Source organism: Heptranchias perlo, chromosome 5 (assembly GCF_035084215.1).
Source record: "Heptranchias perlo isolate sHepPer1 chromosome 5, sHepPer1.hap1, whole genome shotgun sequence".
In the NCBI taxonomy this organism is placed as follows: domain Eukaryota; kingdom Metazoa; phylum Chordata; class Chondrichthyes; order Hexanchiformes; family Hexanchidae; genus Heptranchias; species Heptranchias perlo.
Window position 1 is genome coordinate 116971491 of NC_090329.1, and position 14541 is coordinate 116986031.

The 14541-nt window shown below is 45.3% G+C and overlaps 1 protein-coding gene across 2 annotated transcripts in view; it reads right to left on the reverse strand.

Moving 5' to 3' along the window:
* The window catches only part of nphp1 (nephronophthisis 1), a 123088-nt gene that overhangs the window by 58414 nt on the left and 50133 nt on the right, over window positions 1-14541 (reverse strand). For both annotated transcript variants that reach the window (XM_067985080.1, XM_067985081.1), the window contains exon 11: window positions 13132-13260. In XM_067985080.1, the coding sequence (XP_067841181.1) occupies window positions 13132-13260 (129 nt within the window). The remainder of the gene's footprint in view (window positions 1-13131; window positions 13261-14541) is intronic.

Sequence of the window (14541 nt, forward strand, 5' to 3'; positions counted from 1 at the left end):
CAATATTCTGATGAGGCCTAACCAAGGTCTTGTACAAGGACAGTACAATGCTTTTGGTTTTATATTGTATCATCCTAGCAATACATTCATGTTCTATAACACTTAGGTCTTTTTCCTGCTCAGCAGTTTTTTATTTGGAACTCTGCATGGTATACGTATGCTTAGCGTTAAGCCCTACCCACGTGCATAATACTACATTTATCTATGTTAAATGACATCTGCTCGACATGGGCCCATTCCCCCATCACATCTAGATCTAATTTTCCTCATCTAAGGTCCTAACACTCACACAAATATTTATATCATCTGCGAACTTGGGCACAGTGCCCCCAAAGCCTTATCTAGATCATTAAGATTAATGCATAGGACATTAGTATGTAGGACATGAAAACATAAAATGTTGTAAAAACACAGCAGGGCGGAGACCAGGGTTAACCTGTCTTCACTCTTTTCGGATGCTGAAGGACCTGCTGTGCGCTTCCAACATTTTCTATTTTTACTTCAGATTTTCAGTATTTACAGCTTTTCCCTTTACCTCTACTGCAAGACATGGCTAGTTTGTTTTTATAAACATACTTTTTCATGATTTGACCCTCCATTTTCTACTGATAAACTGAAACCTAAAATTAGGGTCATAAAACTACTCAGCAGTCAAGATTAGCTCTATTAATATATTATTAACCCTACAGCTAAAATAAACATGTCAATTGTTTTAAATAAAAATGATTTTAAAAACTTTACTTCAGCTCAGCTGTTTGCCATTTTTCTCCCATTCTTTTTATCTTAAACTTTTATTTTATTTCTCACTATTAACTCCTATTCATTATCTTTAAACTTCCAGATATAAGCACCACTACCATACCCGCTTTCCTCCATTCTACCCCTCCTCCCCACTACTCTACTACTACCCCCCCACCCCCCCCCCCAACCACCCTTGCAACCTCGGGAAACTTGAGCTCATCCAAAACTCTGCTGTCCGTATCCTAACTCGCACCAAGTCCCATTAACCCATCACCCCTGTGCTCACTGACCTGCACTGGCTCCCGGTCCGGGAATGCCCGATTTTAAAATTCTCATAGTTTTCAAATCCCTCCATGGCCTCGCCCCTCCCTCAGTAACCTCCTCCATGCCGACAACACTCAGAGATCTCTGCAACCCTCCAATTCTGGCCTCTTGCTCATCTCCGATTTTCACTGCTCCACTATTGGGGGCCATGCCTTCAGCTGCTTAGGCCCTAAGCTCTGGAATTACCTCACTAAACCTCTCCGCCTCCCTACCTCTCTCTCCTCCTTTAAGACACTCCTTAAAATCTACCTCACCTATGATAGTATCTCCTTATGTGGGTCGGTGTCAAATTTTGTGAAGCACCTTGGGACATTTTACTACATTAAAGGTGCTATATAAATGCAAGTTGTTGTTGCATCAAGTCTACAGCACAGAAACAAGGCATTCGGCCCAACTGGTCGATGCCAGTGTTTATGCTCCACATGAGCCTCCTCCCATCCCATCAGCATATCCTTCTATTCCTTTTTCGCTCATGTGTTTATCTGGCTTCCCCTTAAATGCATCTATGCTATTTGCCTCAACTACACCTTGTGGTAGCACGTTCCACATTCTTACCACCCTTTGAATCATAGAAAGGTTACACCACGGAAGGAGGCCATTCGGCCCATCAAGTCAGTGCAGGCTCTATGCAAGAGCAATCCAGATAGTCCTACTCCCCCGCCCTATCCCCATAGCCCTGCAAATCTTTTCCTTTCAAGTACTTATCCAGTTCCCTTTTGAAGGCCATGATTGAATCTGCCTCCACCACCCCCTCGGGCAGTGCATTCCAGATCCTAGCCACTCGCTAGTTTTTCCTCTTATCACCTTTGTTTTTTTTGCCAATCACCTTAAATCTATGTCCTCTGGTTCTTGACACTTCCACCAATGGGAACAGTTTCTCTATCTACTGTCTAGACCCTTCATGATTTTGAATACCTCTATCAAATCTCCTCTCAACATTCTCTGTTCCAAGAAGAACAACCCCAGCTTCAACAGTCTATCCACATAACTAAAGTCCCTCATCCCTGTAATCATTCCAGTAAATCTCTTCTGCACCCCCTCTAAGGCCTTCACATCTTTCCTAAAGTGCGGTGCCCAGAACTGGACACAATACTCCAGTTGTGGGTGAACCAGAATTTCATAAAAGGTTCATCATGACTTCCTTGCTTTTGTACTCGATGCCTCCATTTATAAAGCCCAGGATCCCGTATGCTTTTTTAACCGCTTTCTCAATCTGCCCTGCCACCTTCAACGATTTGTGTACATATACTCCCAGATCTCTCTGTTCCTGTACCCCTTTTAGAATTGTGCCCTTTAGTTTATATTGCCTCTCCTCATTCTTCCTACAGAAATGTATCACCTCAATCATAGAATCATAGAAAGGTTACAGCACGGAAGGAGGCCATTGGGTAAAGACGTTTTTTCTGAATTCCCTATTGGATTTATTAACGACTATTTTATACTTATGACCTCTAGTTTTGGTCTCCCCCACAAGTGGGAACATTTTCTCTACATCTACCCTATCAAACCCTTTCATAATCTTAAAGACCTATATCAGATAGCCCCTCAGCCTTCTCCTTTCTAGAGAAAAGAGCCCAAGTCTGTTCAGCCTTTCCTGAGAAGTATATCCTCTCAGTTCTGTTATCATCCTCGTGAATTTTTTTTTAGACCTTCTCTAGTGCCTCTATATCCATTTTATAATATGGAGACTAGAACTGCGCACAGTACTCCAAGTGTAGTCTAACCAAACTTCTCTGCTTTTCAATTCTATCCCTCTAGAAATGAACCCCAGTGCTTGATTAGCATTTTTTATGGCTTTATTAACATGCATCGCTACTTTTAGTCATTTGTATATCTGTACGCTGAGATCCCTTTGCTCCTCTACTCCATTTAGACTCTTATTATCCAAGCATTATGTGGCCTCCTTATTCTTCCTACCAAAATGCACCACCTCACATTTATCTATATTGAAATTCTTTTGCCAATTGCACGCCCATTCTACAAGTTTACTAATGTCTTCTTGTATTTTGTCGCATTCTTCCTTTGTATTAACAACAGCCCCCAGTGTCATCTGCAAATCGTACTTCCAATTCCCAAATCCAAATCGTTAATGTAAATTGTGAACAGTGGTCCCAGCACTGATCCCTGTGGAACACAACTTCCCACCTTTTGCCAGTCTGAGTAGCTGAGTTGTTGTTGTATGTGACGGGGAGGGCAGATGTAGAGCCAGAGGTTACTGACATTTTTTAAAATTCATTCATGGGGTGTGGGCATCGCTGGCAAGGCCAGCATTTATTGCCCATCCCTAACTGCCCTTGAGAAGGTGGCCTTCCTGAACTGCTGCAGTCTGAGCAGTGAAGGTTCTCCCACAGTGCTGTTAGGTAGGGGGTTCCAGGATTTTGACCCAGCGACGACGAAGGAACGGCGATATATTTCCAATTCGGGATGGTGTGTGACTTGGGAGGAGAACATGCAGGTAGTGTTGTTCCTATGTGCCTGCAGCCCTTGTCCTTTTAGGTGGTAGAGGTCGTGGGTGCTGTCAAAGAAGCCTTGACGAGCTGCTGCAGTGCATCCTGTGGATGGTACACACTGCAGCAACGGTGCACTGGTGGTGAAGGGAGTGAATGTTTAGGGTGGTGGATGGGGTGCCAATCAAGCGGGCTGCATTGTCCTGGATGGTGTCGAGCTTCGAGTGTTGTTGGAGCTGCACTCATCCAGGCAAATGGAGAGTATTCCATCATAGAACCACAGAAAAGATACAGCACAGAAGGGGGCCATTCGGCTCATCGTGTCCGCGCCGGCTCGCAGAACAACCAGATGCCTATTCTAATACCACCTTCCAGCACCCAGTCCATAGCCCTGCAGCTTACAGCACTTTAGGTGAAAGTCCAGGTACTTTTTAAAAGAGTTGAGGGTCCTTGCCTCTACCACCAATTTGGGCAGCGAATTCCATACACCCACCACCCTCTGGGTAAAAAAGTTTTTCCTCATGTCTCCTCTAATCCTTCTGCCAGTCAGCTTAAATCCATGTCCTCTAGTTCTTGAACTCTCCACTAAGGGAAACAGGTACTTCCCGTCTACTCTATCTGGGCCCCTCATAATTTTGTACACCTCAATCAAGTCTCCCCTCTGCCTCCTCTGTTGCAAGGAAAACAACCCCAGCCTATCCAATCTCTCCTCGTAGCTGCAATTTTCAAGCCCTGGCAACATTCTTGTAAATCTTCTCTGCACTCTCTCCAGAGCAATTACGTCCTTCCTGTAATGTGGTGACCAGAACTGCACACAATACTCCAGCTGTGGCCTTACCAGCGTTTTATACAGTTCCATCATTACATCCCTGCTTTTATATTCTATACCTCGGCTAATAACGGACAGCATTCCATATGCCTTCTTCACAACCTTATCTAACTGTACTGCCACCTTTAGGGACCTGTGCACATGCACTCCAAGGCCTCTCACTTCCTCTACCCCTCTCAATATATTCCCGTTTACTGCGTATTCACTTTTACTGTTTGCCCTCTGCAAGTGCATTACCTCACACTTCTCCGGGTTGAACTCCATTTGCCACTTTTCCGCCCACTCCACCAACCCATTGATATCTTCTTGGAGTCTACAGCTATCCTCTTCACTATCAGCTACACGGCCAATTTTTGTGTCGTCTGCAAATGTGCCAATCATGCCCCCGACATTCAAGTCCAAATCATTAATATATACCACAAACAGCAAGGGACCCAACACTGAGCCCTGTGGCACACCACTGGAAACGGATTTCCATTCGCAAAGACATTCATCGACTATTACCCTTTGTTTCCTGTTACTGAGCCAATTTTGGATCCTATTCGCCACATTTCCCTGTATCCCATGGGCTTTTACCTGTCTGACCAGTCTGCCATGTGGGACCTTGTCAAATGCCTCACCAAAATCCATGTAGACAACATCCACTGCGCTCCCCTCATCAATCCTCCTTGTCACTTCCTCAAAGAATTTAATCAGATTTGTAAGGCATGACCTTCCCAGAACAAATCCATGCTGACTATCCCTGATTAAACCATGCCTTTACAAGTTACAGTTTATCCTATCTCTCAGTATGGATTCTAACAGTTTGCCCACCACCGAGGTAAGACTGACCGACCTATAATTGTTCGGCCTTTCCCTTGTACCCTTTTTAAACAATGGTACTACGTTTGCAGTCTTCCAGTCCTCCGGTAACTCCCCTGTATCTAGTGAGGATTGGAAAATGATCCTCAGAGCATCCGCTATTTCCTCCCTGGCTTCCTTCAATAGCCTAGGAAACAATCCATCCGGCCCTGGTGACTCATCAAATTATCAACAGGAGGTAGCACTGCAGAAGCCTCAGCCTCTGCACTTGTCCAATAGATACGAGGTTCTTGCAGTCCTTGTGGCCTGGCACTTGGCGCAAATGTTACTTGCCACTTATCAGCCCAAGCCTGGATGTTGTCCAGGTCTTGCTGCATGCGGGCTCGTAATACTGCCTCATTATCTGAAGGTTTGCGAATGGAACTGAACACTGTGCAATCATTAGCGAACATCCCCATTTCTGACCTTATGATGGAGGGAAGGTCAATGACGAAGGCCAATCATCTCAGCCCCAGGACACTGCCCTGAGGAACTCCTGCAGCAATGTCCTGGGGCTGAGATGATTGGCCTCCAACAACCACTACCATCTTCCTTTGTGCTAGGTATGATTCCAGCCACTGGAGAGTTTTCCCCCTGATTCCCATTTACGTCAATTTAACTAAGGCTCCTTGGTGCCACACTTGGTCAAATGCTGCCTTGATGTCAAGGGCAGTCACTCTTACCTCACCTCTGGAATTCAGCTCTTTTATCCATGTTTGGACCAAGGCTGTAATGAGGTCTGGAGCCGAATGGTCCTGGCGGAAACCAAACCGAGCATCGGTGACCGGGTTATTGGTGAGTAAGTGCCCCTTGATAGCACTGTCGACGACACCTTCCATCACTTTGCTGATGATTGAGAGTAGACTGATGGGACGGTAATAGGCCGGATTGGATTTGTCCTGCTTTTTGTGGACAGGACATACCTGGGCAATTTTCCACATTGTCGGGTAGATGCCAGTGTTGTAGCTGTACTGGAACACCTTGGCTAGAGGCGCAGCTAATTCTGGAACACAAGTCTTCAGCACTACAGCCGGGATGTTGTCGGGGCCCATAGCCTTTGCTGTATCCAGTGCACTCAGCCGTTTCTTGATATCACGTGGAGTGAATCGAATTGGCTGAACGTTGGCTACTGTGATGGTGGGGATATCGGGAGGAGGCCGAGTTGGATCATCCACTCGGCACTTCTGTCTGAAGATGGTTGCAAACGCTTCAGCCTTGTCTTTTGCACTCACGTGCTGGACTCCGCCATCATTGAGGATGGGGATGTTTACAGAGCCTCCTCCTCCCGTTAGTTGTTTAATTATCCACCACCATTCACGACTGGATGTGGCAGGACTGCAGAGCTTTGATCTGATCCGTTGGTTGTGGAATCGCTTAGCTCTGTCTATAGCATGTTGCTTCTGCTGTTTAGCATGCATGTAGTCCTGAGTTGTAGCTTCACCAGGTTGGCTCCTCATTTTTAGGTACGCCTGGTGCTGCTCCTTGTATGCTCTTCTACATTCCTCACTGAACCAGAGTTGATCCCCTGGCTTGTTGGTAATTGTAGAGTGAAGAATATGCTGGGCCATGAGGTTACAGATTGTGCTGAAATATAATTCTGCTGCTGCTGATGGCCCACTGCGCCTCATGGATGCCCAGTTTTGAGCTGCTAGATCTGTTCTGAATCTATCCCATTTAGCACAGTGGTAGTGCCACACAACACGTTGGATGGTATCCTCAGTGCGAAATGGGACTTCGTCTCCACGAGGACTGTGCGGTGGTCACTCCTACCAATACTGTCATGGACAGATGCATTTGCGACAGGTAGATTGGTGAGGACGAGGTCAAGTAAGTTTTTCCCTCGTGTTGGTTCACTCACCACCTGCCGCAGGACCTGTCTGGCAGCTATGTCCTTCAGGACTCTGCCAGCTCGGTCAACCGAGCCACTCTTGGAGATGGACATTGAAGTCCCCCACCCAGAGTACATTCTGTGCCCTTGCTACCCTCAGTGCTTCCTCCAAGTGGTGTTCAACATGGAGGAAGACTGATTCATCAGCTGAGGGAGGGTGGTAGGTGGTAATCAGCAGGAGGTTTCCTTGCCCATGTCTGACCTGATGCCATGACATTTCATGGGGTCCACAGTCAATGTTGAGGACTCCCAGGGCCACTCCCTCCTGACTGTATATCACTGTACCGCCACCTCTGGTCGGCCTGTCCTGCCGGTGGGACAGGACATACCCAGGGATGGTAATGGAAGAGTCTGGGACATTGGCTGAAAGGTATGATTCTGTGAGTATGGCTATGTCAGGCTGTTGCTTGACTAGTCTGTGGGACAGCTCTCCCAATTTTGGCACAAGTCCCCAGATGTTAGTGAGGAGGACTTTGCAGGGTCGACTGGGCTTGGTTTGCTTTTGTCGTGTCCCGATGCCGGGTGGTCCGTCCGGTTTTATTCTTATTATGACTTCTTTTAGAGAGATTTTACAACTGAGTGGCTTGCTAGGCCATTTCCGAGGGCAATTAAGAATCAAACACATTGCTGTGGGTCTGGAGTCACATATTGGCCAGACCGGGTAAGGACGGCAGGTTTCCTTCCCTAAAGGACATTAGTGAACCAGATGAGTTTTTACGACAATCCAGTAGTTTCGTGGCCACCATTACTGATACTGGTTTTTAATTCCAGATTTTATTTAAATAATTGAATTTAATTACTTGAATTTAAATTCCCCAGCTGCCATAGCGGGATTTGAACTCATAACTCCGGATTATGAGTCCAGGCCTCTGGATTACTAGTCCAGTAACATAACCACTATGCTAGCGTACCCATCTGGTCTTTTCTCCTATTTCTGCTCTCGCTAGCACGTGGCACTGGGAGTAATCCTGAGATTACTACCTTGGAGGTCCTGCTTTTTAATTTATTTCCTAACTCCCTATATTCTGCTTGCAGGACCTCATTCCTTTTTTTTTACTGATGTCGTTGGTACCGATATGGACCACGACCTCTGGCTGTTCACCCTCCCTCTTCAGAATGTCCTGCAGCAGCTCCATGACATCCTTGACCCTAGCACCAGGGAGGCAACATACCATCCTGGAGTCATGTCTGAGGCCGCAGAAACGCCTATCTGTTCCCCTTACGATGGAATCCCCTATCACTATTGCTCTCCCATTCTTTTTCCTCCCCTTCTGTGCAGCTGAGTCACTCGTGGTGCCACGGTCTTGGCTCTTGCTGCATTCCCCTGATAAGCCATCTCCCCCAAAAATATCCAAAGCGGAATATCTGTTTGAGAGGGAGATGGCCCCAGGGGACTTCTGCTCTACCTGCCTAGTCCTTTTACTCTGCCTGGTGGTCACCCATTTCATTTCTGCCAACGTAATCTTTACCTGCGGTGCAGCCACCTCACTGAACGTGCTATCCACGATAATCTCAGCATCGCGAATGCTCCATTGTGAATCCACCCACAGTTCCAGCTCAGAAATGCGGTTAGCAAGTAGCTGCAGCTGGACATACTTCCTGCACACATGGTCGCCAGGGACACTGGTAGTGTCCATAACTTCCCACATAGCGCAGGAGGAGCATATCACGGGTGCGAGCTCTGCTGCCATCACACTCCTGACTTGTGCCTTGTAAATGGTGGAAAGGCTTTGGGGAGTCAGGAGGTGAGTCACTCGCCGCAGAATACCCTGCTCTTCTGGCCACAGTGTTTATGGGGCTGGTCCAGTTAAGTTTCCGGTCAATGGTGACCCCCAGGATTTTCATGGTGGGGGTTCGGCGATGGTAATGTCATTGAATGTCAAGGGGTGGTGGATAAGACTTTCTTTTGTTGGAGATGGTCATTGCCTGGCACTTGTCTGACTCGAATGTAACTTGCCACTTATCAGCCCAAGCCTGGATGTTGTCCAGGTCTTGCTGCATGCAGGCTCGGACTGCTTCATTATCTGAGGGGTTGCGAATGGAACTGAACACTGTGCAATCATCAGCTAACATCCCCATTTCTGATGTTATGATGGAGGGAAGGTCATTGATGAAGCAGCTGAAGATGGTTGGGCCTAGGACACTGCCCTGAGGAACTCCTGCAGCAATGTCCTGGGGCTGAGATGATTGGCCTCCAACAACCACTACCATCTTCCTTTGTGCTAGGTACGACTCCAGCCACTGGAGAGTTTCCCCCCCGATTCCCACTGAAATAGGGTGGGGCAAGGCCATGAAGGAATTGAACACAAAGATGGGAATTTTAAATTGGTGACTGGGAGCCAATGTAGATTAGCGAGCATTCCCAGCTCAGAACTGAGCTCATAAGAAGCATGGGTTGGAGAATCCAGGCTACAGATATTGTTGCCCTATCTCCAACTCATGTTCCCATCAAGTGTGGAAACGTGGGATCACAGAATTAGCCCTTATGTTTCACACCCTTCGGTAACTTTCCCTTTCAAATAACTATCCAATTCCCTCTTGAATTTGCCGACATTATCCACCTCCACTGCCTTTGTAGCCAGTCTGTCGCATACACTATTCACCTTCCTCTGTGTAAAGGTGTCAGTCACCAAGGATTCCACTGTGCCAGTGGATTCCTCTACGTGTCCACAGTTTCATCTTTCTCCCCCTTTTCTCCTTGGTCTATTCAACCTCTGCCGTGTCCAGGCATTAGTTCTGAAGTAGATCATTTGTGTTAGATCACATTTCTCCCACTAGGAAAATAAAACACTTGAAAACAATCTTAAACTACCACTTAGCCTGTGCGCTAGTCAAATGATTTGGCAGTTCTTCTCCTGTTGGGAATAAGCATCCCTCTTTTAAAATATATTTTTCTCCTCTGGTCTTGGACTTCTTTCATCATGCCTGGCCAAAACAGTGACCTACACTAAATCTGCCGCCAATGCCATTGAAACCAGAAGGCCTCGCTGATAACGCTCTCCAATTCTTCCTTCATCCCCGTCAGGAAGCATCTAACTTCCTAATGACACCTCCACACATCAGCAGGGTTGAAATTAGATATTCAACTTAAAGGGGCTTGTGGCCCCAAATCCATATTCCATCATTCCTATGTTGCAAACACTGTCCCACTGCACTGTCCATGTCATCATTCTGGTATTCTGACGTGCTGTGTCACAGAGTGCTAGGGAATCTTGTAGAACTGAGGAATCATCAGTAAAATTTGTCATGCAGTCAGGTAAAATATGCAGATCAATGGGCAGTCTAAATCCAGTGCTGATGAAGGGTCTCTACTGCCATTTCTCTTTTCAAATATTGGGAGACCTGCTGTGCATTTCCAGCACTTTGTTTTTTCAGGGTTTGAGCATTTACATTTTTTTCTTTTTAATCTCACTCTAGCTGTTAATGAATCAGGGCCAACAGCACAAAAAATTGCTTCCAATCTGTTACCAACTGATACTAAATTGGCAACCACACATCAGGTAACCAGAAGAATGGCTGGTGTTGGAAATGGAAAATGCCATATTATGGGAGTTCTGCAGTTGGGATTAAGGGCCACTTATGCTGTTGTGGTACTTCACACTCACAGCACAAAAATATTGTGGTGATCTGATCTTACATGAGTTCATGGGGTCACGTCATTTAAATCATTTGAACATGCAGGCAAACCCATTGCACAGGCACGAAACGCTGTTTGTCATCCAATGATGGAGCAGCGCTGCACCCAATCACTTTGGATGGCTGGGAAATTGCGCATGCAGTTGCAGGAGATGGAGGGCATGGTCTCCTTAATATGGCAGTGCACTATGCCTGGCAGAAAGTGGCAGCCAGGCTCAATATTGTGTATTGTGCCTGCAAGATCGAGGAGCTGATGTAGAAGATGGCATACTTCAAGGAATTTGGCACGGTAAGAGTACACAAAAGTATCAATCAACAAGTAGAAAGCCCAGGGTTGCACACCACAAAATGGCGGCCATCAACTTGTTCTACATTTACTGCTCTCCCACATAAAGCTCTCACACAACCTTAAAGATCTTTCATAATTCAGCAGGGCACAAATTCAAGGTGCATATCACAACTGAAAGGTTAACACACTGGCATCTTCCAAGGATTTCATACATCAATCCATTATAATACAAGTATTCAGTGTTTTTATAACATACGTATCATTGCTTACTGACAAATGGGATGGGTTGCAGATTGGGCATATAACAGCCATCACTGACTTCTTGTATTTTGGGATGGTTACCAGTGCAGTTGCAATGGGCAGTTGGGTATGATAGCCTAGTTGTTTCAGTACTGGACTAGCAACCAAGAGGTCGTGAAGTTGTAAAACTGAATTCAATAAATCTTGTCATTTATGGGCTAATAACAAAAACATTGGTTCACTAATATTCTTCAGGGAACATGTCACCCCTACTCGGTCTGACCTACATGTGATTATTGTCTGTACTCAATTTGATTGACCCTCAACGCCCTCTGAAGTGGCCTAGCAAGCCACTCAGTTGTACAAGCCCGATTCAAGAAAGTACCCCATCTCCACTTTTTCAGGGCAACTAGTGATGGGCAATAAATGTAACCTTGCCAATGTTGCCTACATCTCTAGAACATTAAAAAAAATGTTCAGTCATGCTATTGGGTGGGAAAGCAGATGACGACGAACCACCTATCTGATACATGCGAGCAACACATATTGTAATGTAGGAATGAACCACGGCCATAACAGTTAATGGCAGCGACGACCTTGTTGGTAATGCCATCCTTAGGCATCAAGCTGGCTGCAGGTGTCCTTACTGCAGATGGCAAAGCTTTTCAACTGGCTCACTGCTGAACTGGAGCAAGTTGAGGCACTTGTCCTTGTATGTGGGTAGGCATGTATGGCAAGGTCTCCAGATATATTCTGATGCCTGCTGATCTCCCAGTCATACCTCCTTTCATCTTGCATTACTTCAACCAACATGAAATACTGTATTTGAAATACATTAAAAACAAACTTACCTCAATGAGTTGGAAAAAAAGTGCCTAACATTTTTCTCGCAAAATATTAATAAAAATCTAATAAAAACAGTACTAAATATTGCAAAAGAAAAAAAACATACAAAGCCTGTTCCTCTTTAAGAGTTCCATTGCTAAAGAAGCTCTTCTTTACCCACTCCAAATGGGCTCTCAAGAAAAAAAAAAGTGTAATTATTCTCCTTATCTTACAAGCATGTATAGGGTTAGGGTGGAAAAACAGATGACACCAACTACATCAAAGCAAAAGTATAACCTTCAGGTTAGTCTTTCTAAGAGATAATAGTAATCAATCTACAATAACAGACAGTACTGATTTTAGAAACAGTTACAAGGCATTTTTACCCCTAAACATAGAGATTTTCGTCTGTATTGCCTGGGCGTAATGTGACCACTTGGATGAAACAAGGAGAATTGCATGCCCCTAGTGGAGCCCGTCTGATTTTCCTTCCATTTAAGTTCATGTCTGCTGAGGCTCAGTGATAGCACTCTCGCCTCTGAGTCAGAAAGTTGTGGGTTCAAGTCCCACTCCAGAGACTTGAGCACAAAATCTACGCCAACTCCCCTGTGCAGTACTGGGGGAGCGATACGGATGAGACGTTAAACTGAGGCCCTGTCTGCCCTCCCAGGTGAATGTAAAAGATCCCATGGTACTACTTCGAAGAACAGGGGAGTTCTCCCTGGTGTCCTGGCCAATATTTATCCCTCAACCAACATCACTAAGACACATTATCAGGTCATTATATTGCTGTTTGTGGGACCTTGCTGTCCACAAATTGGCTGCTGGGTTTCCTACATTAAAATAATGATTACACTTCAAAAAAAAAGTACTTAATTGGCTTGAGGTTGTGAAAGACGCTATATAAATGCACGTCTTTCTTTCAACCGGCTCCATTACAGGCACGTGATCCTTGCTACCCACATTTCCGATTTGCACTCTTCCCTGGCAACACTTTGTGCCCATGTGGTACAGACAAGAATCTACCTCATAGAATGTTACAAATGAAGATCTTAATCAGTAGGTTACTTACCCTTTTACCATCAAAAAGACAGAACCGAACGTGCCTGCTTAGCACCTGTACACCAGACCCAGGCAAAGGAATCATTCTACAGCTCCACAATGTAAACATGTGTGCTACACGTGTCTGCCTCGGGCGAACCTGCATATAGCGAAATAAATTAAATGATAACCCCACATGGATAAAATATAGAAAAATGCTTATTATTTCCTTCCTCTCCTGAAAGCTGACTTACGGTTCTGTGAGTACTAGTTGCACTCTGGTACCTTGCCCCAGTGACCTTTCTTCCCATATGAACTTAGTCAGTAAGCTGTGGCGTGCAATTTGAGCACGGAAGGCATCAAAATTGCCCTTAAGACAAGATATTAAATCAAAGCTGTCCTGGTTAGTGGTAAACATTCATGGCACCACTGGAAGAAGAGCAAGGAACTCTGTTTCGGCCAGCAATCCTTCCTCACACGATACAATTCGAAAAAAAACCAGAATAACTTGTCATTCATCTTATTACTGTTTATGGGATCTTGCATGCACAGCGTGGTTGCCATGTTTGCCTGCATAAAAACAATCACTACACTTCAAAAGTAATTCTTTGTGCAAAGCACTTTAAGAGTTTTGACTTGATAAGGCATAAAATAAAAGCAAGTATTATTTATATATCACATCCAAAGAGCAAGAGCAGGATCCATGGTATATTCTTGCCCTTCCTAGCCGAGGAACGTTATGGTGAGTTGTCTTCCCCCTTAGAGAATTGTGTGATGTAGTAGAAGGATTCGCAGGCTGATTAACAGTCTGACAAGTCACAATGTGAACGCTCCTCCCATGGCCGTAACCACCTTTATACCAGCCGATAGGTTGGTTAGTCCTGTACGGCAGGACGGTTTTAATGGGCTCCCACATCACATCCCATACGATGAGGGGTGACCACCGACACCCACCGGACAAGAGCATCTCGCTGGATGTCAACCTAGGGTTTTAGAGCCGGAGCTCCAGGCTACACTTGCCGGAAATGTCTGAAGTGGGGTTCAAACTCCGCACTTTCTAACTCAGAGGCTAGAATGCTACCACAATGGCTCTCTCCGCTATGGTGGGTTGTAATGCCCCAATTGCAGGCACAATACAAGAATATAAGAAAGCATTCAACGATAAAAGGCTATTCAGCCCATTCCTTCCACAAACTCTCATTCAATTTAAAATAGGCTGAAGAGTTGGCCTAACTTCAAAATCCGTATTTGCCCTACTGGACTCTTAAGTTTGAAATCAAAACACTGTAATTAGTTTTATTTATATCAAAAATACAAATTCCAGGCTCATCCCTATCCATAGCATTCAGAACATTGAAGGCGAGCTATGCAGATTATTAGACGATATGATAGAGGTCTTTAAAATTATGAAAGGACAGGGTAATTGGAGCAGACAGTAGTT